Raw genomic sequence first — 19,744 nt, 5'->3', positions numbered from 1 at the left:
GCGGGTACGAAAGTAGTCGTGTCGCTGGCCGCCTGCACAAGCAGAACAGTTTCCAACATGGAATTGTGTGTCTTTTGACTCACAATGGAGTATTGACAAATCCATATTTATTCATGGTAGGACGTCAGACACAGTTATGACGGGTCAGCGTGGTGAGCACGTTATTATAAATCTCTTCATTGAAACGAAGTGGTGATAGCTAATAACTCTTATTAGTTTGTAGATTTGTGTGCCTCATGGCCCCCATATCTGCAGTAGTCCTGACAAATATTAAGGAACACCCTCAGCCAAGGATACAAACCTCACAAGCGCCTTACAGATATAATAAAATAAATTAAATTGTTGCTATGGTATATATTTACATTAATTACATTTTTGTCCTAATGACTTGTCTATATTTTTCTCATAGTTTCAGCTCCCATCTGTGACCTCTACCCGTGACCTATTAATTGCCATCAGCTCATGATCATGAACACTAAGTAATCTGAACATACACTGATAATTCTGATTGTTTCCTGCGCCTTTTCTCTCCTAATACATTAAGTGACTTTTCTCTCTTTAGAGAAAAGAGTCACTTTCTGCTTACCTTATTTCCCTGATGAAAGTGATAAAAAAATGCTTAAAAATACCACAAATATTAGTTTTTCTTAAATCTGCAGTAATATAAGATTTAATCTCTGAGAGCAAAAAGAATTATTATTTGCACAATGAACATCAGACTGGCTCATTTAGCAAGATAGGCTCATTTAGCACAAGAGCTCATCACAATGAATTTGCTTGACTGTTGCAACAATGAAACTACAAAGCCACACAGTACTGTCACCTTAACAGGTGCGAGTTAAGCATCCCCAATCTCAACAGCATGCTGCCACCACCATGAACTTATGTTCGAGTGTCAATGAAAGCATGGATAGTGCTTATCACACCCTCTGATGTGTGTGTTTCGCTCAATGCCTAGTCTCATACAAAAGCCTAGGGAAGATAAGGTCAGAATGAAACAACAACATGCTCGTTTTATTTTTGTGCTTTATGTGCATGTTTCAAAGCAATTTGTTTGTACAAAATCCTTATAGTTGGTAAATTTTTTTCCTCTCTGTAATTCAAGGCTACAGCTCTAAAAGTAGCCCAGTCTGTGACAGCAGCCACTAGAAACTTTAGATGTGAATATGAGTACCAATCATCTGCTACCTTACAAATGGCAATGGCACATTGCGGCACAGGGAAAGTTTGATGACCTAATTCCATAGTACATTTTTCAGTACAACCAGATCAACTTCACTAGTTGCTTCAACCCATACCATTCAGTTTGACCCCTCTGCCTCACCATGAATCCCTGTCTCTAGCAATCTTCTCCAAATTGTTTACTGGAGAATTATTTGTCAAACAATCTCCTTTGTCTCCCATTGCATCTGTTCTCTATAGACCTCTGTCCTGCACCATTACATTTTGCTCCTCTCCCAAATCCCTTCCCACTAAATTTCTTGTTTATCTCCACCCCTCCCTCTGGCATGGTAGCTTCAAATAATTTTACATTTTCCAGCATCTCCATCTAGCCCCCCCCATTTCCTAAATTTCTCCCTTTTATCAATAAATACAAAACATGATCTATTGAATACAACCATTTTTCAAAGTCAGGTTTGAGAAGGGGGGAGGGGGAGAGGGAAGAGATGGAGTGGGGAGGGGGGAGGGGGAGAGAGAATGTGATCTGCTCAATGCTTTCTCTGTTTCATGTGTGATTATCTGAGACTAACCAAAAAAGACAGACAGCATTCATCTGTGGACAAGGGCCCTCTGTGCAGAATAAAACTAATGTGGCACAAGGAAATCCTTAAAGTTAGTAGTCAATATCTTTCTTTTTTTATAACACTTTTTAGTAATGCTGGAAAGCTAATTAAAGAGTAGATTAGCACTTGTTATTAGCATATTTTACAGCAGTGGCCTGCAGAGACTGCCCCTGCCAACTGATGTATGATCTGACTTGTTCCACACCACTGAAGGGTCTTCTTTGGGGTGTGAATTATGGAACATGATGTATGGATGTACATGGATCCTGCAGAATAATGTACATCTTTCTGTACATGAGTCCCAGACTAATTTTTTTTCCCTGACTAATGTTCACCGAGTGAATGTTGCAGCTCCTTTTGAATCAGTACATAATCTTAGACAGCCATATGAACAGAGATAAAAAGAGTTACAGTTCCAAGTTGCTTGGACAATTGCCTGCACTAAGTTCATGAAGTGACACCATACATTGTTCTGATATCCTTTTCTGACCTAAGAATTTCTGTTGTGATAGCACAGTTTTGTCCCAAAGCAACATTTGCAAACTCTCATATAACATAATATATCGTTTAAGTAACTGGATAGATAAAAAAATCTACTCACCAAGCAGCGGCAGGGGAACACATATAAAAGGTATTAAAGTTTGAAAACTTTAAGAGCTAGTAAGTCCTTCTTTTGGCAGAAGGGCTGAAGGGGGACGAAGAGAGGTGAGGTTCAGGAAAAGGGGTAGAGTTCAGAGAAGTCATCCAGAGCCTTGTGTCAGGGAGACTTACTGGACAGGGTGACAAGGACTGCACTGGATGAGATTTGAAAACCTGAGAGCTAACAGGTGGAAGATAGGGTAATATGCAAGACAGAGATTGGTGCTGAAACATCGTACATTAGTTAATACGAGTGAAAAGCTAAGAACATTGTATGTAATAGAGGTGGGAGGGGGACAGTGAAAAATAAACAGGTTAGAAAATAAAATATGTAGGAAACTAAAAAGTAAGTCAAGAAAGGTATAGTTACTGTGAAAAAGCAATGAGGCCAAAGAAATTAACGTAAATGAAGACCAGATGGATGGCAAGAACCAAGGACATGGTGTAGCACCAGTTTCCACCAGCAGAGTTCTTAGAAACTCGTGTCTAGTGGAAGATTCCAGAGGGCACGTGTGGTGAAACAGGCATCGAAATCACGACTTATGTTGTAGAGCATGCTCTGCAACAGGATGATGTGTGTTGTCAGGTAGAGGGTGTACACTGGGAACACACACTCTTCTGTTGCAGATCATGCTCTACAACATGACAGTCATGATCCCAGAGCCTGTTTCCCCACAACGTGGAATCTTCCCCGAGACACTAGTTCCTCAGAACTCCGCCAGTGGGAACTGGCGCTACAACTTGTCCTTTTTTCTCTCCACCCATCTTAGTTTAATTTAGATTAATTTTTTCACCTCAGCAATTCTTCACAGTAGCTATTCCTTTCGTCACTCCCTCTTTAGTTTTCTGCATTTTTTATTTTCTGAACTTTCTATTTTTTGCTGTTCCCTCCCACCTCCATCACATACACTGCTGTTAGCTTTTCATTCTTATTAACTCATGTACAATGCTTTAGAAGTAATCTCTGTCATGCATATTACCTTTAAGCTCTCAGGTTTTCGAATTTCGTCCGGTGCAGCCCCCAACTGTCTTCCCTTCTCACCCCATCCAGTAAGTCTCCTCCGACCCAGGGCTCTGGGTAACTCAAACTCTACCCCTTTTCCTAGAACACACCAGTCATGTTCCTTCACCCCTCTTCCTTTCTCTTCAACCCTTCTGATAAAAGGATGAGTCATTGGCTTGCTTGCAAACTTTAATACCTTTTATATATGCGTTCTCCTGATAATGCTTGGTGAGTAATTTTTTATCTGTCCAATTACTTATATTTTCAAAAATTGATTATTTTTGTTAATGTATCATTTAAGTATGTCTACTTCTATTCTGCTAAACAACTTATGAGAGGGTGCCACATGGTACTTCAGGTAAAACTTTAATTCTGTCTTTTACGTTCCATTTTCAAACAGTGTTCAAATGTGTGTCAATTCTTAAGGGACCAAACTGCTCAGATCATTGGTTCCTAAGCCTATACACTACTTAACCTAACTTGCACTAAGGACAACACACACACTCGTGCCTGAGGAAGGACTCAAACCTCTGATGGGGGCAGCTGCCCGGACCGTGACACGACGTCTCAGATCACGCGGTTTCTAACAGTGCACAAGAAGAACAGCTGTCAGTATGCCTCCATATGAGCACTAATTTCTTCGTTGTCATTTCACAAGACCTTTACGAGACAAAATAATATATTGCCAGACTTCTTGTAATGTAGGCTCTTGGAATATGAACAGTAATTTTGTCTGTAATGCTCTCACGCTTATTAAATGAGCCCATGAAAAAATGTTCCATCCTGCCTTGGAACTTCCCTACCAATCCTACATGGCAAGGGTCCTTGAATGGCGAGCACTTGAGACTCAGTCGAACGAGTGTTTTCTAAGCAACTTCTTTCACGAATAAGTTACAATCAAAATTAAGAGAAAAGTATTTGTTATAGCAAAGAAAGAAAATAAATATTACGTAAGCTGAAGTTAAGACATGAAGACACATCACTGATGATCAAACATGAATATTTCCAAAAAGAAAACGCCTGGAATACAATGTCTATACCAAATATTTCCTACCTACCTGTCAGTTTTGCCACTGCAGTTTGTAACTGAAATTATCTATTTTCCCTTTCCTATACTTATACTTTCCCCTATTTACTTCTAGACTATTATTACTATTATTACGACTTCTTTTGGAGTTCTCTCTGCCAGCATAGATCCTTGCTTCAATGATGGTCTGGTATCACCTGTCTTCCAACTAATCCCTTGGTCCGAACTCCACTGACAAAATTTGATTTTACCATAAGTTTCTCTTCACTAGACTATCAGTAAAACTAGATTCAACAGTTTTATCATCAGACACTACTTCTTCCAATTGCTTTATTACATCTAGATCAAAATAACAAAGTGACGGTCCACTAGCTGTTTAAAGCAAAAATCAATTATAGAATGTGCTCTGTTGCACCTTCCGTTCCATTCACCATTGCCCAATCACTCTACTATGCCAGGTAGTGGCAAGAGCCAATTGCAGGCTACGCTTGCAGCTTGTAACCTAACAGTTGTGATCCATTTTCATTGTGAGCTTTTTCTCTGGGTGGCAAGTTTATTTTAAAATCCAAAATGTCTGAAGCTTGCAGTGGAAGTGTGCAGGAATGTGTGGTTGCTAAATGGAAAGTTTAGTGATCTGCTCATATTTTGCTTGGTCAGACACGTGAGTCTGTGTGCTTGGTGTGGGAATATTTTGAGAAGGAGAGAGACAATGTTGCAGCTCTGCTGCCTCTAACAAAGGTAACTGAAACAACTGCAAACACCTTGAAGATTCATAAAAACACTGCTGTGAAAGTTGGCAAAAGCTATGGATGGCTGGTAAAAAGATGGGGGGAAAAATGAGGAAAAAACACGCAACTATGAAAAAACTGTAAGTTACTTTTTGTGAGGAAGAATTATTAAGTCTCAGCAAGATTCATTGTTAACAGTTGTCAGTGGCCATGGTTTCAAGTATAAAAAAAAATTAATGGATGCAAAATTAAAATGGAGACAATGGATTTTGTTAAGTGGCATTGCTGATTTTTAAGGGACATTGTTAAGATAGCATTTGACCCGCCAAGGTAGCCGAGAGCACTAATGTGCTGCTTCCTGGACTCGGGTAGGCGCACCAGCCCTGGATCAAATCCACCCGGCCGATTACCGATGAGGATTGCTAAGCCAGCTAGCCTGGATGTGGTTTTTAGGCGGTTTTCCACATCCCGCTAGGTGAATACCGGGCTGGACCCTCCGTTCCACCTCAGTCACACGACTCACAGACGTTTGAACAAGTTCGTACTATTTCATGGCTTATACTAGACGCAGACAGCTGGGGTACACTGTTTACGTCCCGGGGGGTTCAGTGTGGCGGCAGGAAGGGCATCCGGCCACCCTCTGCAACTAACACTGCCAAATCAGTAATAACAAGGCCGACCCCGCGTTGGTGCAGTACAAGGCCCAAGGAAAGAAAGGTTGTTAAGACGACATTTGAAGACGTAGTGTGGCTCAATGAAATACAAATAAATGCTGGTCATTTCATCAGAAAAGACTGAACAGATGACAATATATGTGGAAGTACTGCGCTTCTCACAGTATAAGGTGCAAGAATTATTGTTTTGCAAGCTGAAGCTACTTCTGGTTCTGCAACAAACTGTCTCCTTGTTTACCAAACAAAGAAGACAAGCAACTAACATGAGATGAATCGTGAAAATTATCTAAAGCGATTCAAGAGCCAACTATTGTAACACTTAAATCATTCGCCTGTCATCATTATGGATAATTCCCCATACCATCCAACCACTAAAGATAAAGCTCTAACAATGGCAACAAAAAAGCTGACATCTTTGAATGATTAAAATATCCCAATGTACAAGTTTGGGATGAGCAATGTAAGGAGGAATTCTTGGAATTGTGAAACAAAATAAGCCACAGTTTCAACAGTATGTAATTGACAAGGTGGCTAAAGAACACAGTCATATGGTTCTTAGGACTCTACCATATCACTGCCACTTTAACAACATTGAAATGATTTGCGAGCAGATCAAACATCATGTGGCAATCAATAATAAAAGCTTCACTGTGGCAGGAACTCAGAAATTGTTAGAGGAAACAGTGACACAAATAACGCTGGAGAAATGGAGTAATGTTGTAAGCCTCACAAAAACATGCAGTGGCGTGAAGGAGGTGACTTTGAACTAAGTGGCATTTACCCTGTGCTGTAATTTTTCTTTTATCAGTGTTTGTAGTCAAGGTCTGTGTTTCATATTTTGAATGAGTTGCATCTACAGCACTTCCAAAATAAATCTCATCTTGTTATTAAGGAAACCCCGTCTGCACAAGTATGACGTAATGCGTAAGTTTTTTTTGCGGTGTCTATTATTTAACCCATTTGAGCATCCCTTTCATACAGAGTATATCACCTAAAATGAATCATCCTTATAATTGTAAAAGACAGTATGCGACCTGTGGTTTTCATTCAGCTATACAAATATCAGGACAATGATATCTTACACACAGGACTGCATTCACTAAGCAACACAGATACTACATGCTGCAAAGTGAACTCAATACTGCATGTTAACAGAGAGTTAGTCCGTACAGAACCACATAGCTGTTGACGCTACAACCATACTTCACACACAAGCACTGATGAACTGACATCACCAATCTCTTTCACACTTTACACCCAACATGCTTCAATGTCAATCACTTGTTTCCTGATCAAGGTATAGAGCAATAAAACTGTGGAAGGTTAAGAAAATTTCTTTATGCCTGTCAGTCATTTTTGACCAATCTTATAATTTTCAATGAATACAGTCACTGCACATTTTAATTTACAGTTCAGAAACTTTCATCGTAGGCCTGATAATTCAATGTCGTTTTCTACAAGAAATGGTTGACATTTTTCAACACCCAAAAAAGGCTTTTGGAATATTAGTTTCATGGGGACGAATTAATTTATATGCAGGAAGATTCATGAGAAATAATTTTTATGTTATCCAATACTTACAATTTACACATGCCAGTCTATATCAAATATGGACATTCACATAAAAGACATATTTTCTCAGTAAGAATCACAAAAACAAACAATTGTATAGACATAAACATGTAACAGAGAGATATGAACTTGCGACAACTCAACTGATTATTATTTGTGACACAATACACCACATGAAACACATTTTGAATGTGAGTCTTTTTAAGAAATATCAGCTTTTAAAACATGGCATTTTCTACACAGGTGTAGCATGAAGAATTTTCACATCCTAGAGGGGGGGATAAGAGCCACACGGAAAACTGCATAAAAAACTTTTCTCCATGATAGGATTTTTTAAGACAATCTTGCTCAAAAGCATTCATTGCTGAGTCATGATCACTTATATCACTATTGAAAAACAGATGACCACAGCAGATAGAGAGAGGTCCCTTTTGAGTAATGTTATCTTCAAAAGTGATACGATAAATTTGCACCATTTTTTGAGCTCATTTCCACTTTTCAAAACTATTTCTGCCACATCTTGAACAGTGGCAACATGGTGAAAATAGTGGAGTATGTATGTAGCTCTGGGGTAATGTTTCAACTGTCACTTTACAGGTCCGCATTCTGTTTTCAGATACAAAATGTATTTCAGCAAGATCCAGAATGTCCAATCTGGCTCAAATGGCTCTGAGCACTATGCGACTTAATTTCTGAGGTCATCAGTCGCCTAGACCTTAGAACTAATTAAACTTAACTAACCTAAGGACAACACACACATCCATGCCCGAGGCAGGATTCGAACCTGCGACCGTAGCGGTCGCTCGGTTCCAGACTGTAGCGCCTAGAACCGAACGGTCACTCCGGGCGGCTGTCCAATCTGTTTCAAATACTTTTTTCCATCTTATCTTTTAGGCAGCAAATGGTAATGACTCCTTCATTTCCCTAATTAGTGGTAGCACCTTTCCATGACTGACACACTGCACTGCTAGGAACACACTATTGTGAACTACTTGTTTAGCACTGCAACACCTTAATATATGGGTTTTCATTTACTATTTTACAAAACTATATATGAAAAGGGAATATCAATTGCATCTGCTATACATACTGAACCAAATAAACTTTAGGAGGATAAATTACGGTCCCAGACTTCAACATTGAAAACATCTTTATAACAATTTCTTAATTATTCGTAATTTGCACCTGAGTTAGCCAGTAAGTTCAAAGTAAGACCAATGGAAGGAAGATGGCAGGTTGTACACAAAATGGACTGAAAAGCGAAAATATGCTTAAAAGCATATTTTTGTACTAAACACTGAAACTTAACATACCTAAAATATGGGAAACCAACCTCTTACCTGCATAATATTGGTGTGTGGCACACAGAAACATGTAATATGAAACAGTTAACACTAGCTTTCAAGATCTCACTCCTTTTCACACACACAACCTCACAGACACCCAAAAGTATGTGCTCTTGGTAGCAACGAGACTTGCTGCTACTGCAAGTGTGACTTTTGGGTAGCTGTGTGTACTCTTACTAGAAAAAGAGCAACATCATGAAAGCAAGTGTTAAATGTCTTCTATTATATGCTTCTGTGTGTCATACACCTATCACCCATAGGTAAGTGATTTTACATATTTTTCCACCCAGGAATATCCATTATTGAAATTTAACATATATTAATATGGACAAAAAATAATACAGAGCAACAGCACTTATGGCACCACATAACCACTATACATGGAATACCATATACTGAAGACTGATTTTTCTTAAAAATTGGTGAGCATTGTGTTCTTTCATTATATGTTCACTTTACTTAGAAAAGCACAATCTTATACAAAGTAATTCTTCAGTTAAGAGATCCCAAGTTCACATTACAATGGAGATTGGAAGTAAAGTTTCTGAAGGTAATGCATGACAGTGACCAGAAAGCACACACAGCTAGTTTAGACAATGCCTGTACAGTAGGTGCCAAGAATAGGAAATGAACAACATTCTGGAATTCCACAACTAAAAATTTCTCTACAAGGATGAACAAGCTCTTGTTGCTTTCAAAACTGCTACAACTGACTATACTGTCCCAGATACAGTATGTGCTCCATCGCCAATATAAACCCACAGTTAATAAACATGTAACAGAAGACAACGACAGCTCAAGGTACAAGATCACAAAATTGAAAAACTTACCAAGAAATATCCTTTCATCAAAATCACCGACATTCAACACATATTCTTCATAAGCCTTATTTACAGCCTTTGAGTTCAGCTCGAAGATACCTGGATCTAAAATCCCACTAAATTTTGATGCATCGCCTCTCAAGATCTGTAATAATAATTTCTGATTATTAACAACATGAACTCATGTGTAAAATGCATGAAATGTAAGCTAAAATTGGTCATACTAAAAGGAAGAGAAGGGTCTGCTTACAAATGTAATATGCAATAGCAAACAAGGAATTAGTATGAAATGTGTTTCGCTTTCTAGATTTAGAGAGGAAAGATGAGAATTAACTGAAGAGACAAGCTGGATTAAAACACGTTGACAGACATCCCATGAGTGAAATTTAAAAATCTGAAAGCCATCACTGTGAGTAGCTTCAATGAAATCCTAATGCACTGGAATTAAATGCAGAGTATAGAAACATACTTCAATTTCATCTTTTCTTTCATTTAACACCATCAACCAAGAGAGAAGTTACTCTCATGGGTCATACTGGTAGAAACTTGGTTGTGAAGTTGGCAATGATTTCCCACCATTATTGAGCAAACAGTTCATTGTTAGGCTTGTTTCCAGTAGAGCAGTCTTTCCACTAAAACTGTTGATGATCTAAACTCTGCGCATCATAAGAATGAACCTGATGTAAACAAACGCGAACACAATGATTGGTCAGAAGCTATAGCATGCATACACTGGTGGTGTTCTGCTCTTGGAAGTAGGTCCTAATTACGAATTAGATATCTTAATACTAAGTTACATTAAACGGAAATTTTAATATATTCTAATGCATTAGTAGTCATGACCGTTTTTCTTTATCATGATTTAGCTATGCAGTTTTTATTTGAAAAATTTGTAGTCACAGTCTCTGTACTGATGTGCTCTGATTGTCACACTGTCAACAAGCAGTATGAAAATGGCTAGGCTGCCTCCTGCTCCGCAGTGAAACATGCATGCAGAACGCTGTTAAAAAGTGCCAGGAAATAGGTCGTTCTTAATGTTTTCCATAAATTTACAGAGAAAAACTGGATTTGAGGTTTTTTGAGGTACTGTATTCGACAGTTCAAGTCTCGCCTCGGTCAGCTTTTTTTCATTCAATTTTAAATACCTACATCTCGTAATTCTAAAATTTATCATCAGTTTCATTTTTTATGAATACTGCACGTCTTCTTGTTTCCAATTACATAGTGCACACAATATTCCTGTTTTCATTTCAAATATAAATTCTTAATTATCAATATTTTATGAAAGAAAATGTCTGCTTGTGTCTGTGTATGTGCGGATAGATATGTGTGTGTGCGCGCGCGCGATTGTATACCCGTCCTTTTTCCCCCATAAGATAAGTCTTTCCGCTCCCGGGATTGGAATGACTCCTTACCCTCTCCCTTAAAACCCACATCCTTTCGTCTTTCCCTCTCCTTCCCTCTTTCCTGATGAGGCAACAGTTTGTTGCGAAAGCTTGAATTTTGTGTGTATGTTTGTGTTCGTTTGTGTGTCTGTCGACCTGCCAGCACTTTCATTTGGTAAGTCACATCATCTTTGTTTTTTATATATATATATATATATATATATATATATATATATATATATATATTTATTTCCCCCCCCCCCCCCCCCCCCCCAAGGTAAGTCTTTCCGCTCCCGGGATTGGAATGACTCCTTACCCTCTCCCTTAAAACCCACATCCTTTCGTCTTTCCCTCTCCTTCCCTCTTTCCTGATGAGGCAACAGTTTGTTGCGAAAGCTTGAATTTTGTGTGTATGTTTGTGTTTGTTTGTGTGTCTATCGACCTGCCAGCGCTTTCGTTCGGTAAGTCACCTCATCTTTGTTTTTATATATAATTTTTCCCACGTGGAATGTTTCCCTCTATTATATTGATATCATTAATTTGAATCCAACAATTACGTTTGTTATTGTCACTGTTGCATCTCGAAATCTTTTCTGTCGTCTTATTTTCCTCTTTCTGTTTTTGCCAGTAGTTTCACTTTGTATTCACCTTCTCCTTTTTACCGTAATCTGCTATACTATTTTATCCCGCCTATATATACTCTATAATACGTAACCCACTTCCAAACCATAACCAAAAAAATTTTTTTGACGCTTTCAGCACTACCGCCGCTATAATATCCACCGTTTTCTAGTCCACAAACAGTTCCTTTCACCTTTTAAACAACCATTTCGGCCAGTTCTAATAACTTTCGCTTTATTTCCATTTCCGTTTTTCCCACATCACTTATAATTTTCAGCCGCTTCCCACAGGTTTTAACGTCATTATTTCTTCGTCACACTATTGTTAGCCTCATTTTCATAATCTGCCACCACAAAACCACTCCTTTTAATATACTACATGCAATTTTTTCGAAATGTTCCCGAATTTCTCCATCCTTTAACGTGTTTTGGCGGCAACACAACCACCTAACCTTTATGCACATCGTTGTCTACCAACCCGAGTCCAACATAGCCCAGCTGTAACCAACACCTTTTCGCCTTTTTTCATTCCAGATCTCCACTTACTTTCCAGTTCACCTTTATCTCTCCCCATATATTTTTATTTTCATTTTCATTTCACCTCATGTTACACTTTCCACCTTCTAATACCATGTCACCCTCACAACACCCCCACAATGACCCCATTAAGTTTTATTTACATTCCCTCCGCAAACATGCCTTCGCCCTAGCCAGATTACGCTCGCATATTTTATTTTCTCAGGCTTGTCTGACATTTGGCATTACCCCCAAAGGCCTCACACTCAAAGTTCCCATCTCTGGCTGCAACCCTTCCTTCCATCAGTCCCTATACCAGTTCCAAACTGAACAATCCATTGCCCTCACCCACCTAATCCTTCACCTACACATCAACTCAGCCAATGAACACACCCGTCAACTCCTATCCTTAATAAAAGTCCTTAATCTTTCCTCTCCCACATCCACACCGGCTGTTCAGAGCATCCTCCTACAGGCCAACCGTAAATTAGAACAGCATGCCACCCTCCACCTCAAAAAACTATCCAATCTCCTGGTTTCCCACCTCCGGAAAGGCAACTCACTCACCCTTCACAACCTTTCCAGCAAACCTCAACCTCCTCTCATTGCACACAAACCCAGTCTCTCCCATCTACTCAATCTCCCACTTCCAGCTCCACTCCCTCCAAAACCTCAAAATACCGATCAACACAATCTGGAACCACAACACCCTAATTCAGTAGTTAACCTTTCCTCCAAACCTCTCTCCCAATCCGAAACCTCTGTCCTATCCAAAGGCCTCACCTTCAGCCCCACTCCCAGATTCAACCAAACAGCCCTCGTCAAAGATTTACTGTCCTACACCCGTACTCTCTGCTGGAAATATCACTATGCCACGAAGAAAAATGATCCTAATCCTACTCCTAATGATCCAACTCCCCAAGACACCATCCAAATTGAACCCTGCCTGGAACAGTTCTGTCCTCCGTCACAGCGGGACCCACCTCCTCTTCCTCAAAATCACCCTCTCCAAACCCTCCAGGAATTTCTGACTTCCAGCCTTGCATCTCAATCCTTCTTAAAAAACCTTAATCCTACACCCAACATCACCACTGCTGAAGCCCAGGCTATCCGTGATCTGAAGGCTGACCGATCCATCGTCATTCTTCCGGCGGACAAGGGTTTCACGACCGTGGTACTTGATCGTCCGGAGTATGTGGCTGAGGGACTGCGTCAGCTTTCAGACAACACCACATACAGTTTGCCAAGGTAACCCCATTCCCGATGTCCAGGCGGAGCTTCAAGGAATCCTCAGAACCTTAGACCCCTGCAAAACCTTTCACCCGACTCCATCAACCTCCTGACCCCACCGACACTCCGCACTCCTACCTTCTTCCTAAAATCCACAAACCCAATCATCCCGGCCGCCCCATTGTAGCTGGTTACCAAGCCCCCACAGAACGTATCTCTGCCTACGTAGATCAACACCTTCAACCCATTACATGCAGTCTCCCATCTTTCATCAAAGATACCAACCACTTCCTTGAACGCCTGGAATCCTTACCCAATCTGTTACCCCCGGAAACCATCCTTGTAACCATTGATGCCACTTCCTTATACACAAATATTCCGCACGTCCAGGGCCTCGCTGCGATGGAGCATTTCCTTTCACGCCGATCACCTGCCACCCTACCTAAAACCTCTTTCCCCATTACCTAAGCCAGCTTCATCCTGACCCACAACTTCTTCACTTTTGAAGGTCAGACATACCAACAATTAAAGGGAACAGCCATGGGTACCAGGATGGCCCCCTCGTACGCCAACCTATTCATGGGTCGCTTAGAGGAAGCCTTCTTGGTTACCCAGGTCTGCCAACCCAAAGTTTGGTACAGATTTATTGATGACATCTTCATGATCTGGGCTCACAGTGAAGAAGAACTCCAGAATTTCCTCTCCAACCTCAACTCCTTTGGTTCCATCAGATTCACCTGGTCCTACTCCAAATCCCACGCCACTTTCCTTGACGTTGACCTCCACCTGTCCAATGGCCAACTTCACACGTCCGTCCACATCAAACCCACCAACAAGCAACAGTACCTCCATTATGACAGCTGCCACCCATTCCACATCAAACGGTCCCTTCCCTACAGCCTAGGTCTTCGTGGCAAACGAATCTGCTCCAGTCCGGAATCCCTGAATCATTACACCAACAACCTGACAACAGCTTTCGCATCCCGCAACTACCCTCCTGACCTGGTACAGAAGCAAATAACCAGAGCCACTTCCTCATCCCCTCAAACCCAGAATCCCCCACAGAAGAACCACAAAAGTGCCCCACTTGTGACAGGATACTTTCCGGGACTGGACCAGACTCTGAATGTGGCTCTCCAGCAGGGATACGACTTCCTCAAATCCTGCCCTGAAATGAGATCCATCCTTCATGAAATCCTCCCCACTCCGCCAAGAGTGTCTTTCCGCCGTCCACCTAACCTTCGTAACCTGTTAGTTCATCCCTATGAAATCCCCAAACCACCTTCCCTACCCTCTGGCTCCTATCCTTGTAACCGCCCCCGGTGCAAAACCTGTCCCATGCACCCTCCCACCACCACCTACTCCAGTCCTGTAACCCGGGAGGTGTGCACGATCAAAGGCAGAGCCACGTGTGAAAGCACCCACGTGATCTACCAACTGACCTGCCTACACTGTGATGCATTCTATGTGGGAATGACCAGCAACAAACTGTCCATTCGCATGAATGGACACAGGCAGACAGTGTTTGTTGGTAATGAGGATCACCCTGTGGCTAAACATGCCTTGGTGCATGGCCAGCACATCTTGGCACAGTGTTACACCGTCCGGGTTATCTGGATACTTCCACCAACACCAACCTATCCGAACTCCGGAAATGGGAACTTGCCCTTCAGTATATCCTCTCTTCTCGTTATCCTCCAGGCCTCAATCTCCGCTAATTTCAAGTTGCCGCCACTCATACCTCACCTGTCTTTCAACAACATCTTTGCCTCTTTACTTCCGCCTCGACTGACATCTCTGCCCAAACTCTTTGCCTTTACAAATGTCTGCTTGTGTCTGTGTATGTGCGGATGGATATGTGTGTGTGCGCGAGTGAATACCTGTCCTTTTTTCCCCCTAAGGTAAGTCTTTCCGCTCCCGGGATTGGAATGACTGCTTACCCTCTCCCTTAAAACCCGCATCATTTCGTCTTTCCCTCTTTCCTGATGAGGCAACAGTTTGTTGCGAAAGCTTGAAATTTGTGTGTTTGTGTGTGTTAGTTTGTGTGTCTGTCGACCTGCCAGCGCTTCAGCTTCGTTTGGTAAGTCACATCATCTTTGTTTTTATATATATATATATATATATATATATATATATATATATATATATATATATACGAAAGCGCTGGCAGGTCGATAGACACACAAACAAACACAAACACACACACAAAATTCAAGCTTTCGCAACAAACTGTTGCCTCATCAGGAAAGAGGGAAGGAGAGTGGAAGACGAAAGGAAGTGGGTTTTAAGGGAGAGGGTAAGCAGTCATTCCAATCCCGGGAGCGGAAAGACTTACCTTAGGGGGAAAAAAGGACAGGTATACACTCGCACACACGCGCATATCCATCCACACATACAGACACCTATATATTTATATATATATATTGTGAGGCTACAGTGAAGATCTCTAGCTCTTTAAATAAGTGTCTACAGGATGATCTTGTATGAGCTCCAGCAATTATTCTGATTACACGCTTTTGTGCAATGAACATTCTTTTACTCAATGATGAGTTACCCCAGAATATGATGCCATACCAAAGCAGAGAATGAAAATAGGCATGGTAAGCTAGTTTACTGAGATGTATATCACCAAAATTTGCAATGATCCTAATAGCATAAGTAGCTGAACTGAAAAAGTTTCAGCAGATCTTCAATGAGTTTTTTCCAGTTCAACTCCTCAACAATGCATACACCTAGAAATTTTGAATATTCTACCTTAGCTACCGATTTCTGATCGAAGTCTATATTTATTAATGGTGTCATTCCATTACTGTGTGGAACTGAATATACTGTGTTTTGTCAAAGTTTAATGAGAGCCCATTTGCAGAGAACCACCTAATGATTTTCTGAAAAAGATCGTTTACAATTTCACCTGTTAATTCTTGTCCGTCAGGTGTGATAGCTATACCTGTATCATCGGCAAAAATACCTGCTTTGCATCTTCGTGAACACAGAATGGCAAGTCATTAACATATATTAAGACCAGCGGAGGACCCAAGACCGAACCTTGTGGCACCCCATTCTTGATTGTTCCCCAATTTGAGAAATCGCCAGTTTTTTGCATATTATGTGAACTGCTTATTTCAACTTTCTGCACTCTTCCAGTGAGGTATGATTTAAACCATTTGAGCACTGTTCCATTCATACCACATTACTAGAGCTTATCTAGAAGTATTCCATGATTTACACAATCAAAAGCCTTTGAGAGATCACAAAAAATCCCAACGGGTGACTTCCGGTTACTCAGAGCATTTATATTTCATTAGCGAAAGTATATATGGCATTTTCCGTTGAAAAACCTTTGTGGAAACCAAACTGACATTTTGTTAAAACTTTATTTTTACAAAGTTGTGAAGCTATTCTACAATACATTACTTTTTCGAGAATTTAGGACAAGGCAGTCAAAAGAGAGATTGGACGGTAGTTGTTGACATTAGACATACCACTTTTTATGCAGTGGTCTAACAATGGCATACTTCATTCTATCTGGCAAAATACCCTTCTTCAGAGAGCTATTACATATGTGGCTGAGAATCCCACTTATCTCTTGGGAACAAGCTTTAATCCTGCTGGAAATGCCATCAATTCCATGTGAGCTTTTATTCTTGAGAGAGTTTATCATCACCTTAATTTCAGAAGGAGAGGTGGGTGGAATTTCAATTGTATCAAATGGTGTGGATTAGGCCTCTTCCATAAACTGCCTTTCTTCTTCTAATGAACATTTAGATCCTGTTTTCTCTACAAAATTTAAAAAATGATTATTCAAAATGTTTTCGACTTCCGGCTTGTTGTTAGTCAAGTTTCCATTCGCTTTGATGGTAATGCCGTCATCCTGTACTCTTGGTGGCCCTGTCTCCCTTGTAACAATATTCCAAATTGTTTTGATTTTGTTATCAGAGGTATTAATCTCAGACATGATGCACATGCTTCTGGACTTTTTAATGACCTTTCTTAACGTAGCACAGTAGTTTTTATAATATTTGGCTGTTTCTGGGTCATTACTCTTTCTTGTTGTTAGATACAGTTCCCTTTTGTGGTTACAAGACATTTTTATTCCTTTAGTAAGCCAAGGTTTTTTGCATGGTTTCTTATAACTAGATTTAACTACTTTCTTGGGGAAACAATTTTCAAATTCTCTTACAAGTGTATCATGAAATAAGTTATATTTTAAATTAGCATCGGGTTCCTTGTACACATCATCCCAGTCCAACTGCTGAAGATTTTCCCTGAAATTTCTAATTGTTGAGTCATTAATTGAACGCACAACTTTGGAGGGTAGTTCTGAATTACTGAATGGAGCTATGTCCTACACTGTAACTAGCTGAGCACCATAATCAGTAAGGCCATTCTCAACAGGACAAGAATTTATGTTATTAAACTTATCTTGGTCTATAAATGTGTTATCTATCAATGTGCTGCTGTCCTTTACTACCTGAGTAGGAAAATTAATGACAGATGTCAAATTGAAAGAACCAAGCAAGACTTCCAAGTCATTCTTCCTATTACACTCTTTCAGTGAATCAACATTGAAGTCCCCACAAATAATAATTTGCTTTCCCCTATCGTTGATTTTCCAAGATGACATAAACACAATCAGCACATTAATGTTATGAACAAGTGTGTATCTCCACTGCATGTGTTTGTACTGATGTAGGAGTGCAATATTTTGCAATAATTATTGACCACTTTGTGTATGACAAATATGCAGTCTGGAACTTCTTGCACAATGTAACATACGAGCTGAAAGAGAAACTACCTGAACTATAAACAATTTTTGTCTTTATGACAGGGCAGCATCCCAATTTAAAAATACATTTATCATAAGCTCATTACGTTACTTGGAAGATGAGCAGTGTAGAGCTTCACTGGTCTTGTTCTGCAACATTTCACAGAAAGGAGCAACTAATAGAGTTGGTAAGAATGTTACAAGAAAAGTTTAGACACATGTGGCATACAGAAAGAGATGAAATCGTAAAAAAGAAAAGAATGCATTAAGTTTACTCTTTGGATGAGTCAGATGATTTAGGCTGTGATATTCCTGGGATTCAAAACAGCAGTGACATTACTGATTCTATGCAAGTTGTTTCACATACTGCACTGGGGAAATGCGTTGCTGTGACATATGAAGGAAAACATTATCATGGTGATGTGGTTTGAGTGATTTTTCCAAATAAATTTGACTTATCAGTGATGGTAGAGACATGTTTACCATTCCTGTATGAATGGGCTTGGTCCATATATTGTATATGCTATAACAAAGATGGAACATTGAATTTTTTTGCTGCTGTTGTGGTAAATAGTAGGAGGGGGGGGGGGGGGGGTTTCAAGTTAGATGACTTTTAAAGCAAATTTTGTGTTTCCATTTTTTAAATTGGCCTGTGGACTGTTTTCAAGACACTATTCTATTAGTGAAGTTTTAGCTCTGTTATTACTACCATTTTGTTTAGTTTTATCTACCTCAAAGGTGCTTAATATTATTTTAGAGGACCAGTCATTGGATATGTCCTATTCGTCAAATCACTTGTCCTGTCAATCACATAACAACATAAAAACTTAAATTTATTAATGGTCTTACATTAAAGAAATGATGCAATATACTGCAGCTTGCTACACCTGAGGCTCAATTTTTTTGTCCCTTCCGCCACAGAAAACTAAAGGGGGTGGAGACCTTACCAATGAACTGTAAATGTCTGTGTCTTCTTTTTCTCCCCCTGTTCCCCCTCATCACCAGTTTCAAATCTTCCTGAATTACTGAAATTGCCCACTAATCTTGTTTACCAAATAATAAAAGTTCAGATTTCAGAAAGAAACCAAGAATTTACATAAAAAATAAACATTTTATCTTTATTTCTAAAACTTTAAATGTCCCATCTGTCACTAATGGACAGACTGTCGAACAGAAACTAAGAATAACTTCAACCACCTTACAAACTTTTCTTCATTATCTTTCTCCTCTAAATTTGATAAAATGAATGATAATGATCAGTCTGCAATTTTTCTACTGTCACTTAGATACTTTTATTAAACTACTGCGAACAACTATTTTTTGACCAATAGACCTTTCTCCAACTTCAGTTAGTTTAAGACTACTTGAGAACAAATGTTCGAAATACCTTTCTTTCAAAGAGTTTTTTTATGTGGTTTTTCCAGTAGTACTCTTTGATAGCTTTTGCTTCTATTGGTATTCCATCATGATTTGTGCACAAATGATCAATAATACATAGAGCCACCTCAGGTGGCTTATAGTTTTCATCCCAAAAATCATTTGGAATACCTGTATGTACACACAAAAATTCCAATACAGTACATTTATATATTTATTAAAGAACAATATGAAAACTAATGCAAATGACATAAGAA

The 19,744-nt window shown here is 39.7% G+C and overlaps 1 protein-coding gene across 2 annotated transcripts in view; it reads right to left on the bottom strand.

Moving 5' to 3' along the window:
* Positions 1-19,744, bottom strand: part of LOC124615826 (retinoblastoma-like protein 1) — a 173,145-nt gene that overhangs the window by 121,017 nt on the left and 32,384 nt on the right. For both annotated transcript variants that reach the window (XM_047143971.1, XM_047143970.1), the window contains exons 5-6: positions 19,498-19,658; positions 9,604-9,739 (exon numbers count right to left, since the gene is read on the bottom strand). In XM_047143971.1, coding sequence (XP_046999927.1) covers positions 9,604-9,739; positions 19,498-19,658 — 297 coding nt within the window. The remainder of the gene's footprint in view (positions 1-9,603; positions 9,740-19,497; positions 19,659-19,744) is intronic.

Source organism: Schistocerca americana, chromosome 5, assembly GCF_021461395.2.
Source record: "Schistocerca americana isolate TAMUIC-IGC-003095 chromosome 5, iqSchAmer2.1, whole genome shotgun sequence".
Lineage (NCBI taxonomy): Eukaryota > Metazoa > Arthropoda > Insecta > Orthoptera > Acrididae > Schistocerca > Schistocerca americana.
Note: the sequence above shows the minus strand (reverse complement) of the source record. Positions and strands in the feature narration are given on the sequence as shown.